The 26,388-nt window shown below is 36.7% G+C and overlaps 3 protein-coding genes and 1 long non-coding RNA gene across 6 annotated transcripts; 3 read left to right on the top strand and 1 right to left on the bottom strand.

Moving 5' to 3' along the window:
• The first annotated feature begins 7,387 nt into the window (after window positions 1–7,387).
• LOC103833675 lies at window positions 7,388–9,814 on the top strand. The gene is made up of 5 exons (XM_033274693.1): window positions 7,388–7,609; window positions 8,231–8,269; window positions 8,352–8,451; window positions 8,595–8,891; window positions 9,027–9,814. The coding sequence occupies exons 3-5, from the start codon at window positions 8,434–8,436 to the stop codon at window positions 9,588–9,590; spliced, it is 879 nt and encodes a 292-aa protein (XP_033130584.1). The 5' UTR covers window positions 7,388–7,609; window positions 8,231–8,269; window positions 8,352–8,433; the 3' UTR covers window positions 9,591–9,814.
• LOC117126503 lies at window positions 8,350–12,818 on the bottom strand. Of its 2 annotated transcripts, XR_004449109.1 has the most exons (4): window positions 12,617–12,818; window positions 11,002–11,963; window positions 10,400–10,889; window positions 8,350–8,402 (listed from the first exon to the last, which is right to left on the bottom strand). It is a non-coding gene; the product is annotated as an uncharacterized LOC117126503 (long non-coding RNA). The 2 variants fall into 2 exon arrangements; XR_004449108.1 differs by lacking the exon at window positions 12,617–12,818 and having other exon boundaries at window positions 11,002–12,136.
• LOC103828197 lies at window positions 12,628–16,219 on the top strand. 2 transcript variants are annotated; one of them, XM_009103805.3, is made up of 16 exons: window positions 12,628–12,784; window positions 12,871–12,973; window positions 13,076–13,144; window positions 13,214–13,333; window positions 13,412–13,485; window positions 13,564–13,666; window positions 13,749–13,791; window positions 14,000–14,062; window positions 14,145–14,371; window positions 14,524–14,644; window positions 14,723–14,817; window positions 14,895–15,008; window positions 15,095–15,259; window positions 15,341–15,487; window positions 15,586–15,731; window positions 15,818–16,219. In XM_009103805.3, exons 1-16 carry the CDS (start codon window positions 12,718–12,720, stop codon window positions 15,970–15,972), a joined length of 1,812 nt encoding a protein of 603 aa, XP_009102053.2. In that variant the 5' UTR covers window positions 12,628–12,717; the 3' UTR covers window positions 15,973–16,219. The 2 variants fall into 2 exon arrangements, with proteins under 2 accessions (XP_009102053.2, XP_033130576.1); XM_033274685.1 differs by having other exon boundaries at window positions 12,715–12,784; window positions 13,429–13,485.
• A 1,666-nt stretch (window positions 16,220–17,885) lies between these two features.
• LOC103828199 (CLIP-associated protein) lies at window positions 17,886–25,094 on the top strand. The gene is made up of 21 exons (XM_033274675.1): window positions 17,886–18,425; window positions 18,510–18,665; window positions 18,753–18,815; window positions 18,956–19,024; window positions 19,126–19,294; window positions 19,380–19,541; window positions 19,643–19,740; window positions 20,033–20,107; window positions 20,188–20,256; window positions 20,349–20,434; window positions 20,506–20,623; window positions 20,776–20,874; window positions 20,949–21,303; window positions 21,412–23,198; window positions 23,288–23,386; window positions 23,789–23,893; window positions 24,013–24,087; window positions 24,167–24,235; window positions 24,317–24,385; window positions 24,481–24,582; window positions 24,687–25,094. Exons 1-21 carry the CDS (start codon window positions 18,093–18,095, stop codon window positions 24,843–24,845), a joined length of 4,317 nt encoding a protein of 1,438 aa, XP_033130566.1. The 5' UTR covers window positions 17,886–18,092; the 3' UTR covers window positions 24,846–25,094.
• The last annotated feature ends 1,294 nt before the right edge of the window (window positions 25,095–26,388 follow it).

The raw sequence follows: 26,388 nt of genomic DNA on the forward strand, positions 1-26,388 counted from the left end.
TTCTTTTTAAAATTTTAGAAAAATTAAATTGTTATAAATTATTATTTCTAGTTACTATTAAATAAGTTATAAAAATACTATTTATACAATTCGTATCTAAACTAATTTTACACAGATGGAGTAATTTTTTAGTATCATGTTCATTATCAAATTCTCTCTTAAAAACATAACCAAATAAATTTTTACAATTTTATTTTCGTTAGAACTTAAAAATATGATACAAAACTCTTATGTTTAAGATTTTTTTAAAATATATCAAATATTCTGTTATAGTTTATAGGGCTTTAGAAAAGGAAATTAATATTAAATAACATTTTAAAATTTAATTTTGTTTGGGATTTTAAATGAAAATTACTAACAAATAATTATTTCTAGTTGTGAAATATTTGTAACTGTTTTTTGGTTTATAATTTTTTAACATACAATTATCTATAAAAAGGAAAGTTTGTTATTTATAGTAAAATAATAGTAATACTTTTACAATTTTATCTTGTTTAGGATTTAAAAATAAATAAATATTACTTATTTTATAGTTAGTTTTACTTTATGATATTTATTAAATAATTTCTTGTACGTGTAGGATTTTGATAATTCCTTTTTTTAGATTTTTTTAGTTAATACTTTTCTCTTACAATTTTCTTTCTTTGTTGTCTTTAAAAACGAAAATTATAACTTTTTCAAACAAAAAATAAATTTAATTTCAAATAATCTATTACAATTATTTACTTTTTTAGGATTAAAAAAAATAAAAATTACTATCCCATAATTTTAACAATATATAATTGTAAAAGACTATGTAATATTAATTTTTATTTTCCAAAATCTTAAAAAGAACTGTAACAACTAATTTTGTAATAATATATCATATTTTTAAATCATAAAGAAAAAAATATTATATTTTTGACACTTATCACAATCTTAAAAGGTTTATTGACACATGTCGCGATCATGTTAATTAACAACTTTGAAGAATCAAGTTTTATATAATAAGATTCAAGTTTGTATCATCGTTTGAATATATCAATTAAGACACTTGATTATTTTATCTATACAAAATAATTATGAAAACTATTTAAGAATATTTCTTTTTACAAAATGTGGTTATGTTTTTCTAGGACGAATATAAAAATGTTATAGTGATTCTGTCTTTTTGTCAATAAAGATACTATTTATTAGTTTAGATGCATTTCTATTAAATGATTTTATTTTTGTATTCGCTTCGGGCAATTATAAAGGCTCGTACGACTCTGAAGGGAACTCGAACTCAGAACATGAATTACTAGGGTGCAACATAACCAAATATGCCACTTTCTCAACTATGTACAATGTAAAACGTTAAATACGTAAATAAGCATGGATGTGCACGTGCACACATGCTCCTTAAGCTAGCTTCGCCCCTGCATGCACGGCGGTCCAGCTAGGGCTTGAGAACAGACTCTGCCTCCTCCGTGTCTTTTTCCGGTTTGCTGAGGGATCTCTATCCGGGGATTTTTCCATGTCTCTGGCTGTGTCTCTTAGAGTTTTGGTGGTGTGTGAGTCATTGAATAATCCCCCTTGGTTCATCGGTGCAGTGTGACAAGTGTCTATGTGATAGCGCTTCTAGGGGAGGGATTGGAGCTTGTGGGTTTTTGGATCTCTTTCTTCTCTGCTCCTCTTTCGTGGTTTCAGTGGTCTTTGGAAGTAGCACCTGAAGTGATTGCTCGGGTGGATCGTTGTCTCGCCTTAGGGTTTCTCTCCGGTGGTGACATGTGGTGCTGATGTCTCCTCCAATCGCTTCAATCTATCTAATGGCGTGTGGAGTGCTTGACTTCTCTTCGGAGGTGGTGTGGGTTCGACGAGGTGGCGTTTCTTGCTGCGTCTCTCTCTCCTTCTGTCATCTTCGATGGATTGAGTGCAGTTAAACGAAAATTTTTGGCTTTAATTTGAAAGTTAAGGGTTTAAATAGTTGTTTTCTCGAAAAACATTAATTGCATATTCGATATGAAAATAATCTAGTGTACTCTTGTTACATAAAAAGTAATCTCGCCATTCTTCTTTTTTCTTAACAACATCTCACTATTCTTCCTTATTCTGAATTTAATCCTCCATTACAATTGTAGGTAGCGGTTGTGGAGATAACTACTAGGAGATGACGTAGTGGGGGAATCCATATCTTACCATCACCGAGAAGAATGGAAATCAGGAACCAAAGCCCGCCGGTTAGACGGAAAATTAACCATTGAAGCGCTAGGGTTCCAATCGCTTTTTTTGTCGCACTTTTTCGTCTCCTTAAATGTAAATTTTGCAGGTTAAAAATGTTTTATTTTAATTATTCTTAGTTTATTAAAGTTATTTTGTAAAATTTTAGATATATATATATTATAGATATATATAATAGATATATATAATAGATTTCGACTAAATTTAATAGAATTTGAGTATTTTGTGTGTTTTTTCAGATCCTACCCGACCCGGACTGATAAGGATCCAAAAATTACGTGTATTTTACAAGTATTTTAATTATAGATCTGAACCGACCCAGATCTGAGAAGCACCGACCTGAACCCGAATCGAAAATTTACAAATACCTATTTGGTCTAAATGTCTATGACTGGAAGGACCCGAACCCAAGAAGAACCGGTCCTAACCCAACCCGAAGACGCGAACACCCAGGACTATAGCTCGTTGTTTCATAAACCAAACAAAGCATTTCTAGACCTATGATCGAATAATAGAGAAAATTATTATCACTCTGACTGAAGGAAAAATCAAGTTGAGAAAGACAACAAAGCCAGTTGTTTATAATGGTATATAGAAGCTTTATGCTAAACATTGCCGTCTCAACACCCCCAGTTTTGCTTATAGTTGGTTTATCTGAAGAGAATAGTAAAAAAAAAAAAACTAAAACTTAAAGAGTGCAAGGTTAATCCATCTAGCAAGATAAAACTACTTTTCTTCTACTGTTTCAGGAACTGAAAAATCAAAAGAGAGATTGAGTATTAAAAATAATCATAGAACCAAATTTTTTTTTCTCATTTTATGATAATCAGCTTGTGACATATTACCATGGCGATGCCATCAGACACCATAAGATGATACATGCCTTCAGCAACTCCAGAGTAAAGATTTGCCTCCTTTGCACCACATCCTGATGAAAATGGCACATCAATCGATTAACTAGAAACATTCTACTGCGCCCGTTGTTCATCATTACAGACAGAAAAACAAAAGGAAGTTGAATTGTAAAACTAAGACAGAGATACAAACAAATTCCACGAAAGAAAAAGAAAACAAGAAACCTTAAGTGAAGGAACAAAGAGGAAGATGAAACGAAGTCGGTAACATCCTGGATTAGCCACAAGTCGTGCATTTTTTTATGTCCTCCCTCAGAACCCATACACAACTTCTTTCTGAAACCATCATGACAACAGGTAAAGCACAAGCAACATGAACACAACATACCCAAAATCAAGTAAATAACTTTTGAGAGTGAAGTTACCTGTAACTATGCTGCTTTGTGTGAGAAGACACCGAAATGCGGATATCATTGAGAAGCAGATTCATAACTTTTGAGCTCTCAGGTGCGGGGAGGGAAGATGTTTTCCATTGACTGGCCAGCTTTTCTATCAGCAGTCATGAGAGCGAGGGAAGACACCGAAATGCGGATGATTTGCAAGAAGCCATACGATCTGCTGCCATTCAATTGAAAAAGGGGATTCCAAGTCTATCATTTGTTAAAATTTGGTAATGTATTTGGAAACAAAACTAACATTATTTTTTAATGTAATGCTAAAGAACCTTTAAAGCGATGACTATAAGGTATTTCATTTCCTATATTCATGAGACTATTGACCAAGGCAAGTACCAGTACCAGCACCACCTTTTGCCGGAGGGAAGAAGCTTGCTACACTTTTTCACTCCTTAAGCTAAATGAGAAGGCCAATGCCCAAAAAGCTACATACTTGCAACAATGATGCATACCAATAATATGCTCTGATCCATTACAAAAAGCCAACGAGTCTGAAAAAAAAAGAACTTGAAATATGTAAACAACAACTGAGCTAAAAAAGAAACGAAACTGCGTTTTCATTTAGCAAACACTGAGCTCAAACTCCGACGCAGCACAACTGATTCTTGGTTTCGATTCAAACACACAAAATCGGAGTAGTACCAATTCACAACACAAGAGAACAAAAAAAAAATAAAGACCTTTTGCTTTTAGATATCGTTAGAGCATCTCCAATAGTGGTAACACCATTGGAGTCCTTAGCATTATTTTAGTAATTTTTTTTTTAATAGTTAAGAATTCTAATAAAAAATGTTTGTCCAATACTATATCTAATTAGGAGTGTTTAGGTATAATCTTGTCCCATGTTTCCTTAACCTGAAAGAGATTTACAAGATAGAAATTAGACACTAAAAGTAATCAACTTGTTCTCCTATACAATCGAACTTGTTCTCCTATACATTCACAACACTAAAGAATCTGACTTATAAACAGTCTGAAAAGAATCTGAAACCGTAAAGAATTCACAACATTAAAGAATTTACAGAGCACACAGTAGTAATACTAATCTATGAGAAGAAGATAGTACTTCTGGGTAAACAATCTAAAGAACACAACACTCCAATCGTAATGAATCACATAGTCGAAATCTTAACAACACAACACAACCCTCTTTGAACTACAAACAAAAATCGTTTTCAAACACTAACTACAAACGAAGACTTTCCCAAATCAATTCAAACACAAATCGTTTTGAAACCCTAATAGATTGACTCTTTCAAAATAAGAGAAGAAGATAATCCCAAATCACATGAAACCAAGATCGTTTTCAAACATTAATGTACCTATGTCCACAAATTTTCAAACTAAGCAGGTTTAAGAATCATGGTTAGAGTTTAAAAAGAATTACTAATCAGATTTAAGAATCATGGTTAGAGTTAAAAAAAATTACTAATCAGGTTTAAGAATCATGGTTAGAGTTAAAAAAAAATTAATAATTTCAAACCAATGAGACAGCGCCAACACATTAAGGACTTCATCCTTTTAATCCTTAGTTAAGGATTCATTCTTAACTTTTTTTAACTGTGCACCATTTTTTAATGTTTGTTTAATGATAAAGTGCTAAGGATTATAGCTAAGGATTTGCTATAATCCACCATTGTACATGCTCTTAGTAATGGAAAAAGAAATATGGACTTTAGAATTTTTTTTTTTTTTTGAAACCCGAGCTTCGATCGCATTCTCCGGAGGAAAATCGATTTGCAAACTATATCTATTTTATTGAAAACTCCATAAAACCTTTGGAGCGTCACGGATCATTTTAGCGATTGCGGTTACTTCAGACGGCGTTTGGGGGGGGGGGGGGGAAATTGTGGCATTATGGTAATTATGTATCGAAAGATATGGTATACTTGTCAATTCCTTGTGTAAACGGCTCTATGCGTAGAAAGAGAGAGAGAGAGATGTATAAAATCATCATCAAATCTATCAAATGTCAAATAAAAAAAAGATGCAACCTTTCTTCTTCTCTGTGTTGTCAAATCACATCAAGAGCTCTCTTTCTTCGTCATCATCATGAAAACTCTCTGCATAAAACTGTTTGCACTGGTGGTGTGAGAGTGCTGCTAGAGATAGTTTAAAGATGCAACCTTTTTGCTTATCATCATCATCTTCATCATCATCATCATCACTGTAGTCTCTTTTAGTTTTTCTCTATAAACAAACAGTCCTTCAACTTCAAGGGTTGTGTTGCTTTTGGAAGAAAGATGATAACTTCGCAGAGGTCAGTGATCGCTCTTCCGGCTCGGCTCGAAACCGTTTTGGAGAAAATATACAGCAAACACAAATGTCCTCCCATAAACGACGACTCAAGGCAGAGACTTTCTTCGATCCCTGAGGATCTAGCTTTCGATTTGCTCAGGAAAGCTTTTAATTCTCCGGGAACGTCCAGCCTCGACCGCTTCATCGCCTCTAAGCTTACTAGCTCGTATCCTCCTCCTGGTTCCTCTCGAAGCAGAGTTTCTCAAGGTCAGTCAGTTTCTATCCGAACAAAAAAAGGCAAGCAGAGTCTTTGTATTTGACTGTGGTTTTGTTGCTCTGATTGTAGAAGAGATACCTGTTGATTATGAAGCTCCTTCTTTGAGAAGACGACAAGTCAATGGAGGATCTTCTCTTCACATTCCTCCTCCTCAGCTCTTACTAGCTTTGAGTGAACTTGAATTCAACAAGGCCTTTCTCTTGCTTACCTACATTCCTCGGTATGTTTATGCCTCCTAAGTTTTCTACTTTTCACTTAAGTTGGTTCTGGTAGAAACTACCCTTTTAATGATAATATTTTTTGATGTTAAACAGGAAAGATCTGGGTCAGGTTGAAATAACTGCTGAAGAGATTAGAGGATGGAAGGATCTGTCTATGGTTGCATTTGAAGCTGCGGTTTGGGACAGTTTGGGAATTAAATTTTGTTCCCCAACAGACCGTAGATTGGTATTTTTGTCTGTTTCCTCTATTTGTACTATTTGGGTCTTTATATGCTTCCTTTGTTTCTGCAGTCACTGGAATGTGATAATGAGAAGACTAGCTACTACCAATGTCATGTTGCTTCGGATGGCAGTTACACATTCAAGGTGTGTTGCATGTCTACTTTTCTGTTAAAGCAATTATTTTTGCAAGTTGCTATCTTATGTCTATTCCACATTTCTTGGTATCTACTTATACTAATGGAGACACTTTTTTCACAGGGCCCTCTTATTGAGCCCACTGGAACACACCTGCACAAGGTCTTGGGTGATGCTAATGTGTTGACTGTCAAGTTTGAGGATGTCCCGAGAAACTCATCAACCGATCGTTACACTACATACAGAAGGATTGCCAAGAATGGTATCATGCTTGGGTTACGTCGTTATCAATTTTTTGGTGGGTCTATTTTCTCTTTATCATTCATGTCAACACTTTTTCACTATTTTAAAATATTATTTATTTGGAGCTTGTTATTATAACACTCTGTTGAACAGTTTTCAAAGATGGTGGTGCTGTTCGTTTGGTTGCCGCAGGTACCGGCGGCAGCGGCAGCGTCAACATTCGGCGTCAACTCTTGTTCGTTTCGTTGACGCAGGCAGCTGCGTCTGACGCTGCGTTCGAACGCCGCGTCCTGCGGCTGACGCCGATAAAACCAGCGGTCGCGACATAAAACCTGCGGCCAATAAGGTAATTTACTATTTTACCCTTACTATGTTTTAGTATTTACAAAAAAACCTAAACCTAAATTTGACGCAGTCGGGGAAAGTTTGACGCAGCTCCATCTCTATCTTTCTCTCTCGATCTCCATTCTAGAACCAGTGAAGACCTCGAGAGCTCTCTCCATCTCGTGCTCTCTCCATCTCAAGCTCTCTCTCTATCTCGAGCTCCCTCTCTCTCTCTCCATCTCGAGCTCTCTTCATCTCGGGCTCTCTCTCCGTCACGAGCTGTCTCCATCTCAGGCTCTCTGGCTCTCTCTCCGTCACGATCTGTCTCCATCTCGGGCTGTCTCTCTTCTCCGAAGAAAACCCATCTCCGATCTCATCTCGAAGCTCTCTTCTCCGAGCTCATCTCATCTCCAAGCTCTCTCTTCTCCTTTTCTCGTTGAGGTACGTTTGATGCTAGTGAAATAGAGTTTCAACATTCTGATTATTGAATCTCTGATGATTGTTTGATTCCATTGCTGTAACTAGGAATCATAGTGAAATAGGCCTAGCTGTAACTCCCTTTCTTTGCCTTCATGGTTCCATTGCTGGTCTGTTCTTTTAATATAAACGATGGGTTGTCTTCTGAGTGTAGCTTTTGGGGTTTCTAAATTTAAAGTGCAGGCTACAAAAACATCCTATTGTAGTTAGTACGTATTGGTTTACGAGTCTGCACTCATGGGGAAGCTTAAAGGGTTGCTTCTTGGTATTAAATTGTTTTAAGAAGTTAACATATGTCGAGTCAAGTAGAAGTTAAATTGTTTCTGTTTCCTGGAACATTGTTGGAACGTTGTTTGGTTTTATTTGGAGAAAGTAGACGGCTTGACTTGATTTTTCATTTTTTTTAATAATTTGTGTGTGTTTAGAGAACACTCAACGTATGCTTCAAACTGTGGATTGTGAATGATTTTTATTTATGCTTTTCTTCCATATTTGTTTAAAATTTATAAAGTATTTATTGATCATAAGATCTTATGTGTTTTGATTCATTGATCATAAGCTCCATTTCTCTGCATCTTTTTGCAGGCTCTCTCATCTCAGGCTTGCTCAGACCTAGTGGAAAAGGTGACTAACAAGTGCAAATATATTTTACTACTTGTTCCAAAACGTGAACACATTGCTTATTCTCTTTTTTTTTTTTTTGCAGACTCAGATCTTCTCAAGCTCACTCTCTCAAGCTCAGACCCTCTCAAACTCACTCTCTACCGCTGTTCCTCTCACTTCTTAAGATGTCGACGTCAAAAGATGTAAGTTTCTCTCACACTAGTCTTAATGCTTGTATGGAACTGTCTTTAGGTTGTATGGAACTGTCTTTAGGCTGTATGGAACTGTCTTTAGGTCTTTTAGGTCGTATGCTTAAGGGTCTGTGTCTTGCTTTGGTGTGTTTTAGAATTGGAAACCTGAGGAAACTAGGTATTTTTTCCAACTCTACGCGGAAGAGAGAAGAAAAGGAAATAAGGTTGGTCAGCAAATGAATAAAGTAGGAAAAAATAACATCATGGATGCATTTGAGCTGAGGTTTAAGAAGGGATTTTCCGATTGGAAGAGAGACTACAAGAACAAGTACGACAGCAGCAGAAAAAAATACATCAGGATTAAGATGCTGACTCAGAACAGGACAGGGCTTGGGTATGATGACATGGGAAGGATCGACATGTCAGATGATTGGTGGAAAGAGCGCGAAAGGGTCAGTTTCTCATTTTCTCTTTTGTGAACTTAGCTGTTAAAATGTACTTGTGTTGAAATAATTGAGCTTATTAGAAGTTTGTGACTGATTCTATCACTGATTTTATCACTGACTTACTCTTTCTGTGTTATATAGGAGTGTCCAGGAATTAGAAAAGCCTTCTGCAAAGAAATTGATAACATGGATATGTTTGAAGCAGAATTTGGTGGTGTAGTAGTTACTGGAGCAGAAGGTTGGAGTGCTCAACATGGAGAAGCAAGCTTGAATTCGAGAGTTGGTGGAGATATTGCTGAGGATGAAGCTGATTCTCAGCCAGCAGCGGAGACAGAAACCCAGGGCCAAGCTCCTCGCCAAACTCAACCAGCGGCTCAGACTCATTCTGGAGGTTCAAGAGCAAAACGAAGGCGTAAGGAGAAAGATGTGGCTGTGGAGGCTTGTGAAAAAAGGACTGCTGCTCTTGAAGTGAAGAATATGCTAGCAAAACAATTGATGGAGCGTGAACAACCATTCAGTGTTGAGACCGTATTGGAGATGTTGTATGCTCTCCCTGAAGTGAGAGAGTGGTCGCCTTTATATGAAGCATCGATTGAGCTTCTGATAGATAGTGAAGGGAGCCGAAGGGGATTCATAACGATGAAGACAGATGAAGCGAAGACTAAGTTTCTGGAGCTTAGGACCAAGATAAAACGTGATGAGTGACTAGTTAGTGAATTGGAACTAGTAGATTCACTAGTTTATGTTGAGTAGGAACTTAAGTTTGGTACTGCTTTATGTTATGAAACTTAAGTAGTGGATTCCTTTCATCACGCTGAGCAGAAACTTTGGTACTTTTTTATGTTGTGTCTTGTCTTTTTTTTTGTTAATAACAGGATCAACTTTATTGCTGTGTAATAACAATGTTGTGTCTTGTCTTTTTTTGTTAATAACAGGTCTGATCTTGAGTTTTTAAACCTCAAAGAGTCGTTTAAATATTGTTTCTTATTTCTATCTTGAACATTTATTTACTTGAATTTGTGCAGTGGCTGTTACTGAACTTATTTAGACTAATGATGATTTATTCAATATGGTTTTGTAGATGCTTGAAAGATGGATGTTGGAAGATGAAGATGGTGATTACGATGATGAACTTGGTTTGTTTTCCACATGATACCAAAGTCTTGACTCATTGTGCGAGAAACGAGGCTTCTTTTCCACATCCTCCTCCCGGAAAGTATTATTTAGTTGACTCCGGATATCCGACCAGGACAGGGTATCTTGGTCCGCATCGTAATATGCGATATCATCTTAGTCAGTTTGCTACAGGAGGACCACCAGTTAGTGCAAGAGAGTTATTCAACCGAAAGCATTCAGGTCTGCGATCAGTGATTGAGAGAACATTTGGAGTATGGAAAGCAAAATGGAGGATTTTGGATCGTAAGCATCCAAAATATGGTCTGGTCAAGTGGATTAAGTTGGTGACAGCGACGATGGCGCTACACAACTTCATACGTGATTCACATCGGGATGACAGGTGATAGAGCGATGGAAGATTTGCGTGATAACATCACAAATGAATATGGTAGAGGTCGTTTACCGTATTAAATGTTTTAGTTGATGATTTAATTTTTTTTTTGCTTATAACTTTGATTGTCATTTAAATGTGATATTTATTTAAGACTTGATGTAATATTTAGCTTTTGTTTATGATAAATATTTTGAATTATTATTTTGTTTCTAATTTAGCTTATGATGTATGAAAAAAAATTGTTACATTTGTATAATTTACATTTGTATAATTGACCAAAAAATTATTATCAAGTAAACATAATATTTTAATGGATGTAAATATATTTAAACTACACTTGATTTATTTAAATACAATTTTATAAAAAAATTAAAATAAATCTGAAAAAATGAAAATAGCCGCTGCGTCTGTCAAACGAACAACCCAAAAATCTGCTTCCTGCGGCAGCGTCGGCGTCGATCTCAACTTCTTGCGTCTTCTAAACGAACAATAATCTGCGGCAGCGGCAGCGGCAGCGTCGGCGTCAGCGTCTGCGAAACGAACAACAACTGTCTTCATTGACGCTGCCGCTGCCGCCGACGCTGCCGCTGCCGCTGCCGCCGAAACCTGCGGCAACCAAACGAACAGGGCTTTACTCAAAAGTTTTTCATATAGGAAATGCAGATCCAGTGAGCCCTTAAGGAAAGGCAAGGGGACAGCTTTATCTATGAGAAGACTCGTTCCTGTAGAAATGTCCAAAGAGGTTGAAAACACCGAAGAAAGCTTGACGGGGACGTGACGGTGGTACTGATCGAGCATCCATATGGAGTAGATGATGATGGAAACACCGAAGAAAGCTTGGACGAAATTGAGGATCTTGAGTGTTGAAGCGAACGAAAGATGGCAGCAATTATGCCTCATTTCTTTCTTCCTCAGACTCAGAGATGATTGATTGATTGATTGATGGAAAAGCTTTTTTCAAAGGTCGTCCCAGTGTCTGTCTCCTTCCCTTTTTTGAAAATATTTCTTTTTTTTTTATTTTCAATTAGTCACGGTCTGATGATGTGTTGTGGCCTTATTTGCTATTCGTTTAGCTCTTATCTGCTGACTTGTCTTGTTGGATTTTTTTTTTTTAAAGTGTTAATGGTTTTCATGATTATTATGTCTTATTATACATAAATTTTGTTTTTTGAAAGTTATTTGAAAATAAAATCGACAATTTATGTAAGGTATTTTGGAAATAAAATTGACAATTTTTGAACAGTTAATGATTTTTGAAGATGTATTGATTTAGTTAATAATTAATTTAACATTAATTGTTCGAAGAGAATATTTTAAATATTTGTTTTTATATAAAGTAATTTACATTCCGAAAAAATATAAAAAAAATTTCATTAAAATATTTTTGAACTCTGTATTTGTATCAAAAAAAAAGATTGTAAAATACTATTGTCTGTATAAATATATTTTAGTATTTGTGTTTTGTTACAAGTGATATAATTGACCCCAGAGAAAACCCAATTATTACAGTAACCTGAGCTATACTAATCGGCCCATTATGAAAAGAGCCCATAACAACCAGAGAGAATCTTCTCTATTAAAAGAGAAGTACCATTTTTATCTATTATTTAGAAGTTTACTAGGACAATTTCATTAATTACATAATATAACATAATAATTAATAAGAATATTAATAATAAATTAATTTTAACTATAGATTTGAATTTTATTTTTAGTTAAAACAAAATATGTTGAAAAAAATCTAACAAAATTCTACTTAATTTTTAAATAATTTTTATTAAATATTATATTAATTAATTTCGTAATTAAGTAATATAATGCTTTCATTTAAATAAATTATCATCTACCACTAAAACAGGTTCAAATTTGTTAATCATGTCATATATTTTTATACAAATGAAGTTATTAACATATGTTAAAAATTTATTTCTACAACTATATATTTTCAAAAATCATATGTTGAAGAATATTTTTTATTTAATTATTTTAAATTATGAAAACTCGAAAACGTAATAAAAAAGGTAAAATGTATAAAACAAACCCCTATATTAATAAAGTAATAAGCAACCTAAATAATAAAATTAAAGAGTTGTAAAATACATAACACTAAGATATAAATTGTATATTTAAATTTCTATAATAATATCAAAATTAAATTTTTTTTTTTTTTTGTTCACAAACCAAAATTAAATATTTATAAAATGAAAATATAGGGATAAACTCTAGTTACTTTTACAATCCTTCTTCCTTGGCCTTTCGAACAAAGAGCGAGAGCAGCTGCAACGGGAGAATTGGAGTTTGAGTAGCGATAAGCAATCGAGAATGTCGAAAGCTCCTCCATCTCTCGCGTTTCTCTGCATCCAATCCCTCAAGCTTCAGCTTCTACAAGGTCACGATACTAGAGAGATAGAGAGAGAGATTCGAACAATTTGTTGCGCCAATTTGATACTGATTTGTTGCTTTGTGTATTCTCAGGCGACAATCCAATTCCTGATGTATACGAGCTTCCGTCTGAGTTGCTTGATGGTGTTATCGCTCACTTGCCTGCACTAGCGCTGCATAATTTCCAGACCCACATGTGAGTGAAACCGATTCTAGAGTTTTTGTAATCAGTTTCTGAAGATTTAGGGTTTTGAATTGGATGGATGAAGATGAATTGAATTGAATTGAATTGGTATAGGCCGTTCAAGTGCTGGGATAATTATGAAGCTGGTGATGATTGCTTGACTAGTGGGAGAAAACGCCCAAGGTTTGATCAATTACGTTTTGTTGTTATTTCAACTAAGAAGACAGAACTGAGAAATTATTTAAACTGCAGAAATGATATACTCGGTAGCTCATGGAAGCTGCTGTTTAAGGTGCGGTGGCCTGAGCTCGTTAACAGTGTGGAACCATCAGCTGACTGGCAACAGCTTTACTGGGAGAAGCATCTTCAAAAGTATGACACGGCCCTTTGATTTGTTGTTTTACTCTGTTTTCTTCCTGTTTTGAGTTTTGCTGTTAATCCGAGTAACAGTTGTGTTGATGAAGCAGCTGAGGTAGCTATGCGTCCCACATTCAGTGGTCGGATAAGTTCCATTCATGTATCAGGTAAGTTTTCTTGTCTTGAGGTTTTATTCGTCAGTTGTGTGAGAATCTTTATTCAGTTGGTTTTATTTTGTGTTGCAGATAAGATATTGAGATACATTTGTCATGAAGAGCACACCAATTGTCAAAAATGTGTCTGTACGGAGCTATCTTTTCATTTCCAGACATTTGGACCGTATCTTAGGTTTAGTAACATTTCATGATTACGGGCAAACTGCAGTACTTTCAGCTCTGAGTTCTTTATGTTTGTTTCTTACCTTTTGCAGGTGCCTGAGGCTTCTGAATGTGCTCTGCGTTACGGAAACTTGTGTAAGTAACTAAAATATGCTCTTAGGTTTTCAATAGAGGCATCTTTGCTTTCTTTTTATCTCAGTATCACTGGCTGAGAAGGTATGTTAAATTGTTTTCTGTGATTACTTTTTCTCTAGGAACTTCAAATTTGTACTTTTGTAGATGAATCAATCATTTAACCTTATTAACAAAGGACATGAATAATGTTTAGGCTTTGTTACTGTAGGAGCTACTGAGGACAAGTAAATTAAAAACTTTGGTTCTGGGTTGGATCAGATCCGAGAAACATGTAAGGAAAATTCACTACTCAAGTCTCTATTATTGAGTTAGCTAGACTGGAACCATATTGCTGATGATCCATGATTCGACAGGTTGAGCCCTCGTGCAAACTCTTGAGCCAGAACCGAGAAACATTAACTTCGCTTGAATTTATTCACTGTAAACTTTCTTCGAGTTTCATCAGTGCAATCTGCGCTTCTCTGCATGAAAAAGACATTCACACAAGTGGGATTCAGCGTTTTTATATAAAGGCATCTAGCTTTGACATAGATTCACTTGCTGCGCCTCCCGCTTTCATTTCATTCCTGAATTCGGTGAGGTATTCATATGAACTGATGCCAGAGCGTGTCTCTGTGAAATGTTTGCTCATCTGGCTGTCAAAGTCTATGTTCTTGATTAACTTTCTCGTTTCTTTATGCATCTTTTCTTTCTTCTATTTTTTGTAAGTGACCAACTTTTTTTTGCTTTCAGGTCCTTACAGTCCGTACATTTTTGCGATAGCCACCTCGATAGGCATATCGCAAGGATGATTTTCTCTACGCTACTTGATTCTTCCTCAGGTCTTTCGACTCTTGACATCTCTGAAAACAACGTGGGTACCATCATGGTTCTTCTTTTTCGAACTGATACATGGTTTGCTTTTCATGGCTGACCAACGCGCAATATATAGATTTCAGGATGGCTTTCTACTTTCACCTGGAGATCTGTCACTGGTTCTCTGTCATCTGGAAAGTCTTTACGTTCGCTGTGCAAGCTCAACTTAAGGTATTTCTTAGTCTAGCGACAGTTGACACGGTTTTAAGCCTTGAAACCTTGTGAAACTGTTTGAAAAATGTATCCAGCGGGAATGAACTCAACAAATACGATGCAGAGAATCTTTCGCATGCTCTTCGTCATATGCCTGGCTTGGAATCTCTTGACCTGAGCGGGAACCCCATTGAAGACAGTGGGATCAGGTTCGTCTTACAAGTTCTTGCATTTGTAATCTTGGAGAAAACCAACAAGAGTTACATTTCATTTATATGGTTTTCGTGAGGTACAGAAGCTTGATATCTTACTTCAAAAAGAATCCGGATTCTCCTTTAGCTGATTTGAACTTGGAGAACTGTGAGCTATCATGTTGTGGAGTTATCGAGTTTCTTGATACCCTGTCAACGGTGGAGAAACCTTTAAAGTTCCTGTCTGTTGCAGATAATGCCCTCGGGAGGTATTTGCATAATCACAAACTCTATATCACTTTACACCGATATGAAGTGTGTCTTCTTATTTTATTCTTCTTGTTCTTCAGCGAGGTTGCGGAGGCTATAATGAACTCATTGATTCTCTCCATCGAGTCTCTCGACATTTCGAGTATAGGACTAGGTCCTGTTGGGTTTCTTGAGCTAGGCAAAAGACTTGTAAAAGGGGTGAAGAAGCTGATGAGTATCAATATAAGGTTCAAAGCAAATTTCATCTCCTCTGTTTCGTGTATACATTACATTGCTTCGCCTTCTGTTTTCCTCATGTTCTTCTTGTGGTCTCTTCCCGATAAAGCAAAAACCGTGGAGGACTAGAGACCGCTAGATTTCTGTCAAAGCTCATACCCTTGGCACCAAAACTCGTCTCAGTCGACGCATCCTACAATCTTATGCCACCCGAATCTTTGCTCATGCTATGCGATTCCCTGAGAAGTGCAAAAGGTTAATATAACTTTCTGGAACCGGTTTGATTCTTGAGACACTTTGGTGATTTGAGTGTAACTATGTGTATGATGATTTTGTTTCAGGTGATCTCAAACGTCTTGACATGACGGGGAATATCTGCATCAGCAGCGAAACTGACCATTCTTCTCTACTTGGTGAATTTCAACACAATGGGGAGCCCATCTTCGTTTTACCATCATCCTCGACTTCACACGTCCCTTACGATGATGAGCCGTAGATAGTTCTTTCTATACCGATTAGTTTTGCTGTTTGGCCTTTGGTCGGGTTCTCTGGTGAATTCATTGGTTTGGTAGGGATGGTAATATGGCTGTGTTTGGCTCCATTTTTCTTCTTCTAAATCTATCAAAGTGGATCATCAAGTTTATGGAAGAGTATATGAAGATATAAACATTTCACTGTGGTTATATTCATTAAGGAGGGTCATTGTAATCTTTTGACGTGGCAAAAAAATCATTCTTTTCACAGTGCTAGAGCCTAGATGGTTGGTAATGAGTTTTGGTGTAAGATTCCTTTGGTTAACAAATAATTAAGATTTTATTATGCAAACATAACTAAGGTTTACCAAACAAAATATAAAGCGTCGTGGCTCTATCTAAATCATCATTGCTTTTCTATAACTTATCCACATACGACCGACGTTTTGTTCTACTCCATGTGATCAGGTGGGTGGTCAATCTAAATTTAGTTTCATAATAAGAAATTGATCAGATCATTATTCTGACGTATTTATTTATTATTATGTACTCTCAATGACTAATTTGATTATACTTTATTTGGATTTATTCAAGTTTTGTTAGGTTGGTGATAGACATGAATATTTGTTTCTAGTTTAATGTTATTTAATACTCAATAAACTTAACCTTAATGAGACGCTTAAACACCAAACTTTTGTCCAGTTTTGGTGTCTTAAAAATTTATGTGTTTGGATTGATTCAACTATCAACATAGTATATACATTTGGAATTAAAAAAAAAATTTGTTTGTCATAAAATAATCGAAACCGCCATCGTCAAATATAAAATGCATTTGAATTTTGTTATCAAGTGTTAGGTTCAATTTGGATCAAACCGATTTATCCATTTTAAACACATACATTTAGAAAAATATTCGACAATGAAGTGATTAATTGGCAAAGAAGTTAACAATTACAGGCATTTTCTAATTAACTTCATTTCTTTATTGCGAGTTCGGTTCAAATGTCTTGTTACTAACCTAACGGATTGAACCGGGGGTTAAGTTCGGACCATAAAAATTAGACATGGACGTTAGGTCTTCCGATCGGTTTTTTTCGGGTCTGGATATTTCGGATCTTAGACATTTGGATCTAGTAGGTATTTGTGAATTTTCGGTTCGTGTTCAGATCAGTTGTTCTCAGATTCGGATCGGTTCGAGTCTATAATTAAAATACTCGTAAAATACTTGTATTTTTTCGGATCTGTATCGGATCCTGATCAGATTCATGTATTTAAGATCTTAAAAAAAATGAAATACCCAAAATCCATCAAATTTAGTCAATATTTGTTAATATATCTAAAATTTTACAAAATAACTTAAATTAAACTATTAATAATTAAAATAAATATTTTTAAATTCTAAATTTTACATTTTAAAGCTTTATATTACTGAAAATGTTACAAAATAATAACAAATATTGATAACAAAAATATTTCAACTAAATCATAAAATATAGTATATATAAAATAAAACACAAAAAATTTATAGTTTTGGATGTAAAAGGTTTTTAAGTCGGGTACAAATCGGTTCTTATCGGATCGAGTCGGTTCTTTTCGGGTTTGGATCTATTCTTTTCTGTTATGGTTCTTTCAGGTAAAAATATTTTGGACCCAAAAGGTACTTATAAAATTTTGGTTCGGTTTCGAGTCTGATATTTTTAAATCGTTTCCGGTTCAGATTTTCGGGTCGAGGTTAAAATGCCCTTGCTCTAATAAAAATAATGATAATACAGCTACTATTATGGCATATCAGTGTAAATAATAAAAAGAAGAAGGGGCAAGTTCCCAAATGGGTAAGCCAACCATACGGTTTCGTTTTTATGGTCCTCAAATCAAATGACTACTTGTTAAGTCTTAACTAGAGTCACCTTTACTCTTCCTCGGCTCTCTCTCTCTCTCTTTCTTTGTAAAAATAATTAAGCCGCACTTCTCCTCTAAATCTCTTCCTCGGCTCTCTCTCTCTACACTTACCACGTTCCACACGCGCACACGCACGCTCTCTCTTTCTCCGTTCATCGAATCCCTCCTTCAATTAGGTGTGTGTTGATTGGGGAATAAGCAGATCTGAAGGGAGGAGAGGCAGATCGGGAGTGGTTAGGTCATCATGGAGGAAGCTCTCGAAATGGCGCGAGCCAAGGACACCAAGGAGCGCATGGCGGCTGTGGAGCGTCTCCACCAGCTTCTCGAAGCTTCTAGGAAGAGCCTGAGTCCGTCGGAAGTGACGTCACTTGTTGATTCCTGTTTGGATCTCCTCAAGGACAGCAATTTCAGAGTCTCTCAAGGTGCGCTTCAGGCGCTCGCTTCCGCCGCCGTGCTCGCCGGCGAGCATCTGAAGCTTCACTTGAACGCGCTTGTCCCTGCCGTAGTGGAGCGGCTTGGAGACAGCAAGCAACCGGTTAGGGATGCGGCGAGGCGTTTGTTGACAACTCTCATGGAGGTCAAAAATAGTTTTATTTCTCTCTTTCTCCTTTGCCATTGACAAGTGTGATGTAACAGTTTCTATCTTTTCTTTGTTTGGTAGGTTTCATCTCCGACGATTATAGTGGAAAGAGCTGGTTCGTATGGTTGGCTGCATAAGAGTTGGAGAGTTAGGGAAGAGTTTGCGCGAACTGTCACGTCGGCCATTGGTCTCTTTGCATCTACTGAGCTCCCTCTTCAGCGTGTTATTCTTGCTCCGGTATAAAGGAATCAACATTGTTTTTGCTTGTATTGATTGGCTATTATTCTCAATTCTAATTCAGATAGTTTTTTTCTTATTGAACAGATACTTCAGATGTTAAATGATCCGAATCAAGCAGTCAGGGAAGCTGCAATTCTCTGCATTGAGGTAAAGTTTTTAACTTGTGTGAGTATCGAATTTCATCAATTTAGTTTGTGGACATCTCTGTCTATTTGTGTTGGAGAATTCAAAGTTCAGATGCTTTGTCTCGTTTTGGCCTTTAATATCATTCTTCTGCTTTCTCTCAGGAGATGTACATGCAGGGTGGGAATCAATTTCGGGAAGAGCTTCAGCGCCACCATCTTCCATCATATATGGTAAATCTCAGATTCAGAGCCTGCACATTGCATATCACTATACTTTGATGAGGAATACTAGAATTGCAGTTTGCTAAAACTTCTTCCCTTTTTTGAATCAGGTGAAGGATATTAATGCTAGACTGGAACGTATTGAGCCACAGCAGCGTTCTACAGATAGCCGTAGTAGCCACCATGCTGCTGTTAATGAAGTTAAGGCTTCAAGTGTCAATCCCAAGAAGAGCAGTCCAAAGGCAAAGATTTCCACAAGAGAGAACTCGTTATTTGGAGGTTAAGATCTTTAACTCAAGGATTAAAGTCTAAAAATTGGCCTTCTTTTACTTTGTCTGATTTGTTTTGTATCTGTGCATTTCAGGAGATCCTGACATCACTGAAAAACCCATCGAGCCAATCAATGTGTACTCAGAGAAGGAGCTGATACGAGAATTTGAGAAAATTGCTTCAACACTTGTCCCAGAGAAAGACTGGTCAATGCGTATTTCAGCTATGCGGAGGGTTGAAGGACTTGTTGCGGGAGGTACTTAATCAACTTTTTTTATACTTAATCCTTCACATTTTCTGTTAGTCAGTGGAGGAATTTTCCTGTGTCACATCTCATGAATTTTTTCTCTGTTGAAGGTGCGACTGATTACTCTTGTTTTCGAGGTCTCCTGAAGCAACTTATTGGTCCCTTAAGTACACAGTTATCTGACCGAAGGTCTACCATTGTTAAGCAGGTTTGATAAATTGTCGATTTGATATTTTATTATTAAGATTCAGAGTGCGTTGTGATTCTTCTTTCCTATGGAGACAAATTGATTAGTTGGCATGTCGTGAGGAGTGCTATTTTCATTAGTTTATGGGAACTCATTTCTTTTCTGTGGCCGGTGCCATCTTTGTATAGTTTTTATTCATTTTTGCAAGAATAATACAGTTTGCTAAGTTCAGTAGATTAAGACGGCCTTATATTATATAGTTTTGTTTTTCTATCATTGCGTTTCCTTCATATGCTGTTTCTCGTGTACATAGGCTTGCCATCTCTTGTGTCTCTTATCAAAAGAGCTACTGGGCGATTTTGAATCATGCGCTGAGATTTTTATTCCAGTAAGCTGAAACCCTTTTAATCTACTGTTATGACATTAAATGCATAGACATTCACGTTAATATTGTTATATGGTAACCAGGTGCTTTTCAAGCTGGTTGTGATCACTGTGCTTGTTATCGCCGAATCTGCGGATAACTGCATAAAAACGGTAAATAATTAGCTATTCTGATCTTGTCTTCTAGAAGATTTGTCTGCTCTTCTAATTGTTGCGCTAACACATATGCTTTCTTGCTATTCCAGATGCTGCGTAACTGCAAAGCTGCTCGTGTACTTCCTCGCATAGCTGAGGCAGCAAAACATGACCGTAATGCAGTTTTGCGAGCAAGGTATGCTACGGCCTTCGTATCAATCATAAGATTTTTGATTTCATGGAAGCTGATCCCAGTTTTTTATACAGGTGTTGTGAATATGCACTGTTAACACTCGAACATTGGCCTGATGCTCCAGAAATTCAGCGGTCAGTTGATTTATACGAGGATCTGATTAGATGCTGTGTTGCAGATGCTATGAGTGAGGTAGGTCCCTTGTTTCATCTGTGTGGGAGGGCAGTCATTAGGATACAATGCAACTTGGATATACATTTGCATTAGTAGTATTAAATGATTGAATTTCTTGTACTGCCCATCTATTATTCTCCCATGTAAAGGTGGTATTTTTTGAATAACAGGTACGGGCAACGGCTAGAATGTGCTACAGACTTTTTGCAAAAACTTGGCCGGATCGTTCTCGTCGTTTATTTTCCTCCTTTGACCCTGTCATTCAAAGGGTAAGGCTTCTCATCTCTATATTTCTGCTTATTAGCATTGATGAGACTTAGTAATGCATTCCATATGTTTTCAGCTAATAAATGAAGAAGAAGGTGGAAGTCATAGGAGACATGCCTCACCTTCTGTCCGTGAGAGACACTCCCAGCCTTCATTTTCTCAGACGTCTGCTCCATCTAATTTACCTGGCTATGGGACATCAGCCATAGTCGCTATGGATAGAAGTTCAAATTTATCCTCAGGAGGATCTCTTTCTTCTGGGCTACTCTTATCCCAGTCAAAGGATCTCAATAAAGGTTCTGAACGTAGTCTAGAAAGCGTGTTACAATCAAGCAAGCAGAAGGTCAGTGCAATTGAAAGTATGCTCCGAGGACTGCATGTATCGGATAGACAGAATCCAGCAGCTCTTCGTTCCAGTAGTTTGGATCTAGGTATTGAGCTTCTTTCCTTGTGAGAGTACATCTTGTTTTCGAAACGTTCTCAGACACGAGCGAAAACATTCTAGCGCAGCTAAATTTTCTTTTTATCCCCTAGTGCAGGAGTTGACCCTCCATCGTCTCGTGATCCTCCATTCCGTGCTTCCGTTCCAGCATCCAATACTCTCACAAATAAAACAACTGCTGAATCAATGCCTAGTATTAACAGAGTCAGTAATCGCAGTGGTGGCCTTGGTTTGTCAGATATCATCACCCAGATACAAGCTTCAAAGGACTCAGGAAGACAATCACACCGTAGCAATTTGTTGTCCGAGTCTCATCCTAGCTTTTCATCCTTGACAGCTAAAAGGGTCTCAGAGAGAAACGAGAGAAGTTCTTTTGAGGACAACAACGATGCCAGGCGGTTTATGGTGGGTCATTTAGACAGACAGCAGATGGATAACGCTTATAGAGATTCAACATTCAGGGATTCAAACGCTAGTCATGTTCCCAATTTCCAGAGGCCACTTTTGAGGAAAAATGTTGGGGGAAGATTGTCGGCAGGCAGGACGAGGAGTTTTGATGATAGCCAACTCCAAGTTGGTGACATGTCAAATTATGTTGATGGTCCAGCGTCTCTGAACGAGGCCCTTAACGATGGACTGAATTCAAGTTCTGATTGGTGTGCCAGAGTTGCAGCATTTAATTTTCTCCAAACTTTACTGCAACAAGGCGCGAAAGGTGCTCAAGAGGTGATCCAGAATTTTGAGAAAGTAATGAAACTATTTCTCCGGCATTTGGATGATCCTCACCACAAGGTTGCACAAGCAGCACTGTCGACACTCGCGGATCTTATACCATCTTGCCGAAAGCCTTTTGAGAGCTACATGGAACGAGTCTTACCCCATGTGTTTTCAAGGCTAATCGATCCTAAAGAGGTAGTTAGACAACCTTGCTCGTCTACCCTGGATATTGTCAGCAAAACCTATAGCGTAGATTCGCTTTTACCTGCGTTGCTTCGTTCACTGGATGAGCAGAGATCACCGAAGGCTAAATTAGCCGTGATCGAATTTGCCATCAACTCCTTCAACAGGTACGCTGGCAACCCTGAAATTTCGGGTAATAGTGGCATCCTGAAGCTTTGGCTGGCAAAGTTGACACCATTAACCCGCGACAAGAATACCAAGTTAAAAGAAGCTTCCATCACTTGTATCATATCTGTTTACAATCACTATGATTCTGCTGGACTTCTAAATTACATTCTTAGTTTGTCGGTTGAGGAGCAAAACTCCTTGAGAAGATCCCTCAAACAGTATACTCCCCGCATCGAGGTGGACCTATTAAATTATATGCAGAGTAAGAAGGAGAAACTGAGAGTAAAGTCTTATGACCCATCTGATGCCATTGGAACATCATCTGAAGAAGGATATCCAGGTGCTTCCAAGAAGAACATATTCCTTGGCAGGTACTCTGGGGGTTCCGTCGACAGTGATAGTGGTAGGAAGTGGAGTTCTTCCCAGGAGCCAACAACGGTCACTGGCGGTGGTGTTGGTCAAAGTGTTTACAGTGGAACTCAGGAAAAGCTGTATCACAACTTCAGAAGCGGGATAAGTTCTGCTAGTGATGGGTTGAACCAAAAGGATTCTGATTACACGTTTACTTCAGCTGGTCATAATTTGATATCAAGAACTAGCCCAAATGGAAGCTCAGACAAGGTTGAAAACTTTGATAGCGTATCTCCACCACATTTAGAGAAAAATGGTCTGGATATGACAAATGCTGATTCCTTGGAAGATAGACATGAAAATGAGGCTTCTCGCGAATTAGATTTGAGTCAGTACATGCTCTCATCTATTAAGGTTAGCCCAACACCGGAATCTGGACCTAGCATTCCTCAGATTCTACATATGGTAAGTAACTGTTGTCGCATCTGCTAAAAGTCAGTTATCATTTTCTCTTCTGATACTTTAAAGCATGTCTGATGATTATGCTTATACAGATCAATGCGAGTGATGGAAGCCCTTCTTCGAGCAAGATATCTGGACTCCAGCAACTAATTGAAGCCTCTGTAGCTAACGAGGAATCAGTTTGGACCAAGGTATATCTAATGAACCCTAGTACCACTCGTCGGAGTATTGGTCCTGACGTTTATAACTTATAGAGAACAATTCTTTTGAAAAAAACGTAGTTACCGAATATGTCTTAATTTACTACATGAAATTACTAGGCTAAACAAGATTAGGTAAGACACGAAAAATGTGGGTTCATAAACTTAGCTGGTGGGGGTCTTAACCTAAGATTAGAAACTTAACAAGCCACGCTACGGATTTTTTATTGCCATGTGGTAGCAGCTGTATTTAACTATTTGAGGTTTTGTTCGTTGATTCTTATTCGTCTTGTAGGTCAGAGTCAGAAGCGTCTTTTGTTCAAAATGACTTTACCATATTCATTTACTTATCAGTCCTAATGGAAATTCTCCTTTTTTTTTGTATATTCACAGTACTTCAATCAAATATTGACGGTAGTTCTTGAAGTGGTCGATGACGAAGATTTGTCAGTCAGAGAAGTTGCTCTTTCCCTGATATCTGAAATGCTAAAGAGCCAGGTTTGTTACTTTTCTCATTAATCAATCGTCTCTAACACGGATAATGGTGTTGGGTTTCCAGTTGTGTGAAATCATGAATACCTTTTCTTACTTGTATATATCTCACTTGATAACTTCAGAAAGATGCCATGGAAGATTCGGTTGAGATAGTGATTGAGAAGCTGCTTCATGTCTCGAAGGACTCTATTCCAAAAGTAACATATTACATGCTCAAACCTTATTCATGTGCATTCCACCCCATTCTTATCCTCGTATGTGATAATATCCTTTCAGGTTTCCAGTGAAGCTGAGCAATGTTTGACCACAGTTTTATCCCAATACGATCCTTTCAGATGCTTAAGTGTATGTAGCTAAGAGATACCTTCTTCTCACAGTAATCTTATTTTGGTTTTGTACTTCATCTAAGTGATGTCTTTGTTTCAGGTTATTGTGCCACAATTGGTAACAGAAGATGAGAAAACTCTCGTCGCTTGCATCAATTGCTTAACTAAGGTAACATTTCTGTCAGAGGTTGTTAATACAAAGTTGCATATATTCAGTCATTAGATACTCACTGAAACAGAGATATTACTTTCTTGTGTACACAGCTTGTGGGTAGGCTCTCGCAAGAGGAATTAATGGATCAATTGTCTTCTTTTTTGCCTGCGGTTTTTGAAGCATTTGGGAACCAAAGCGCAGATGTCCGAAAGGTAAAAATCAAATCGGGAATTTAAAGAAAGCTTCAAAGAAACTTTTTGACTTTGCGACCAGTAACTTATTCTCGTGTGTTTTTTTGGTGCTGTTGTTGTTGCAGACAGTGGTGTTCTGTCTAGTAGACATATATATAATGCTTGGGAAAGCATTCTTGCCGTATTTGGAAGGTCTAAACAGTACACAGGTTCGCCTAGTGACCATCTACGCAAACAGGATCTCACAGGCTAGAACCGGTGCCCCTATCGACCCAGACACCTAACGAGCCACTTTGTGCTCCTGGTTCATTGGGTTTTCCCCTAGTGTCTTGAGGAGGGGCGGGTTAATATTCATTAATATTGTTCATTTGTATATGGGTTATATGCGCGCGTCTTGTGTTTCTTGTGATTCTTTTGGTGTAATTTTGCAAGTTGTGGCTTTTCTTCTATTCATTTTGTTACAGTGTGTGAGATCTATTTTGCTTTGTCTTTTTGTTTTTGGGCGAATCAACAAAAAATTTACATCTAACTTCCTTTTGAATACCTTTGGTTTCTGATGATTAAATCACTTTAATTAGTGATTATATTCTTATTATATTGAACTGAATTAAATATACATATGGAAAACTGAATTGTGAATATCTGTATGGAAATTATATCATCTAATTATTCGACCAGAAGCAAAATCGTTAAGGTTATTAACCCCGGAACGTTAAGGTTAGTAACCCCGGATTCCTACGGCTGCGGTGTCGTTAAGTGCTAGTCCGTTCCGTAAGGTATCTAGATACCTGGATCATCAGGATCCCTACGGTGGCGATGTTATTAGGTGCTAGTCGTGTTCCGTAAGGTGTCAGGTATCCTGAATCATCCGGAAAAAAAATCGTTAAGGTTAAACAGATAAATTGTTGGTACGCATCCTCTAGTACTGCGGTTTCGGTTTAGGATAGGAACTGAATTTCCTTCCGGTTTGTAGTTCTTCCTTTGCTTCTATCCGGTTGGTACTTCTGAATCAAAACGGTAAGCAATTCGAATGATTCTAAATTGAAATAGTCTTAGTCTTAAGCAAAACAATATGACATACTTTTCAACCATGTAATCTGTTAATAATAGGAATCCAAATGTTTAAAAATGTATCTTCTCATCATAAAGATTGTATTGATTTTTAAGAAGTTAATAAAATGTTTAATGATGTTTTTTTCATCTTTAAAATTGCATTGGTTTTTCAGAGATTGACAAAATGCCTAATGTGATGTATCCTTTTTTCTTAAAATACATAGATTTTACAGTTAATTTTTGTGTAAAATGTGTATTTTCATTCTAAATATTGCATAAATTTTTAAAGGATTGTCAAAATGTCTAAAGATGTGTTTTTATCCTAAAAATTGCATAGGTTTTTAAAGAGTTGTTCTTTCGTTCGTTTTATATCTATTTTCAATTATTTTAAAAAGAATCTTAAAAATTGTCTTAAAAAATTAAGGTAATTCAATTTTTTGGGTAATTTAATTAGTTTTATCATATTATATATTTATGAAATTAAATATCTCATTTTTATATTTTACTTTTGTGGTTTATAATATCATGGTTTGGTGCGAATCTTTTGTTCTGTCTCATATTCGTTTATTCGTTTCAAATAAAATGCCATACCAATTTAGATAGTATTATATATTTTACTTTTTAATGAGAAAATATTATTTATTAATATATAAGCATTAACAAAATGTAACTTTTTTTTCCAACAAAAGACAAAACTAGATTAGGTAGATTCCTGAGCCGAGAGTCATCTCGAAAGAACTGAATCAACATAAACCATAGCAGAAGGCTGAGTCC

This window comes from Brassica rapa, chromosome A07, assembly GCF_000309985.2.
Source record: "Brassica rapa cultivar Chiifu-401-42 chromosome A07, CAAS_Brap_v3.01, whole genome shotgun sequence".
Classification (NCBI taxonomy): Eukaryota; Viridiplantae; Streptophyta; class Magnoliopsida; order Brassicales; family Brassicaceae; genus Brassica; species Brassica rapa.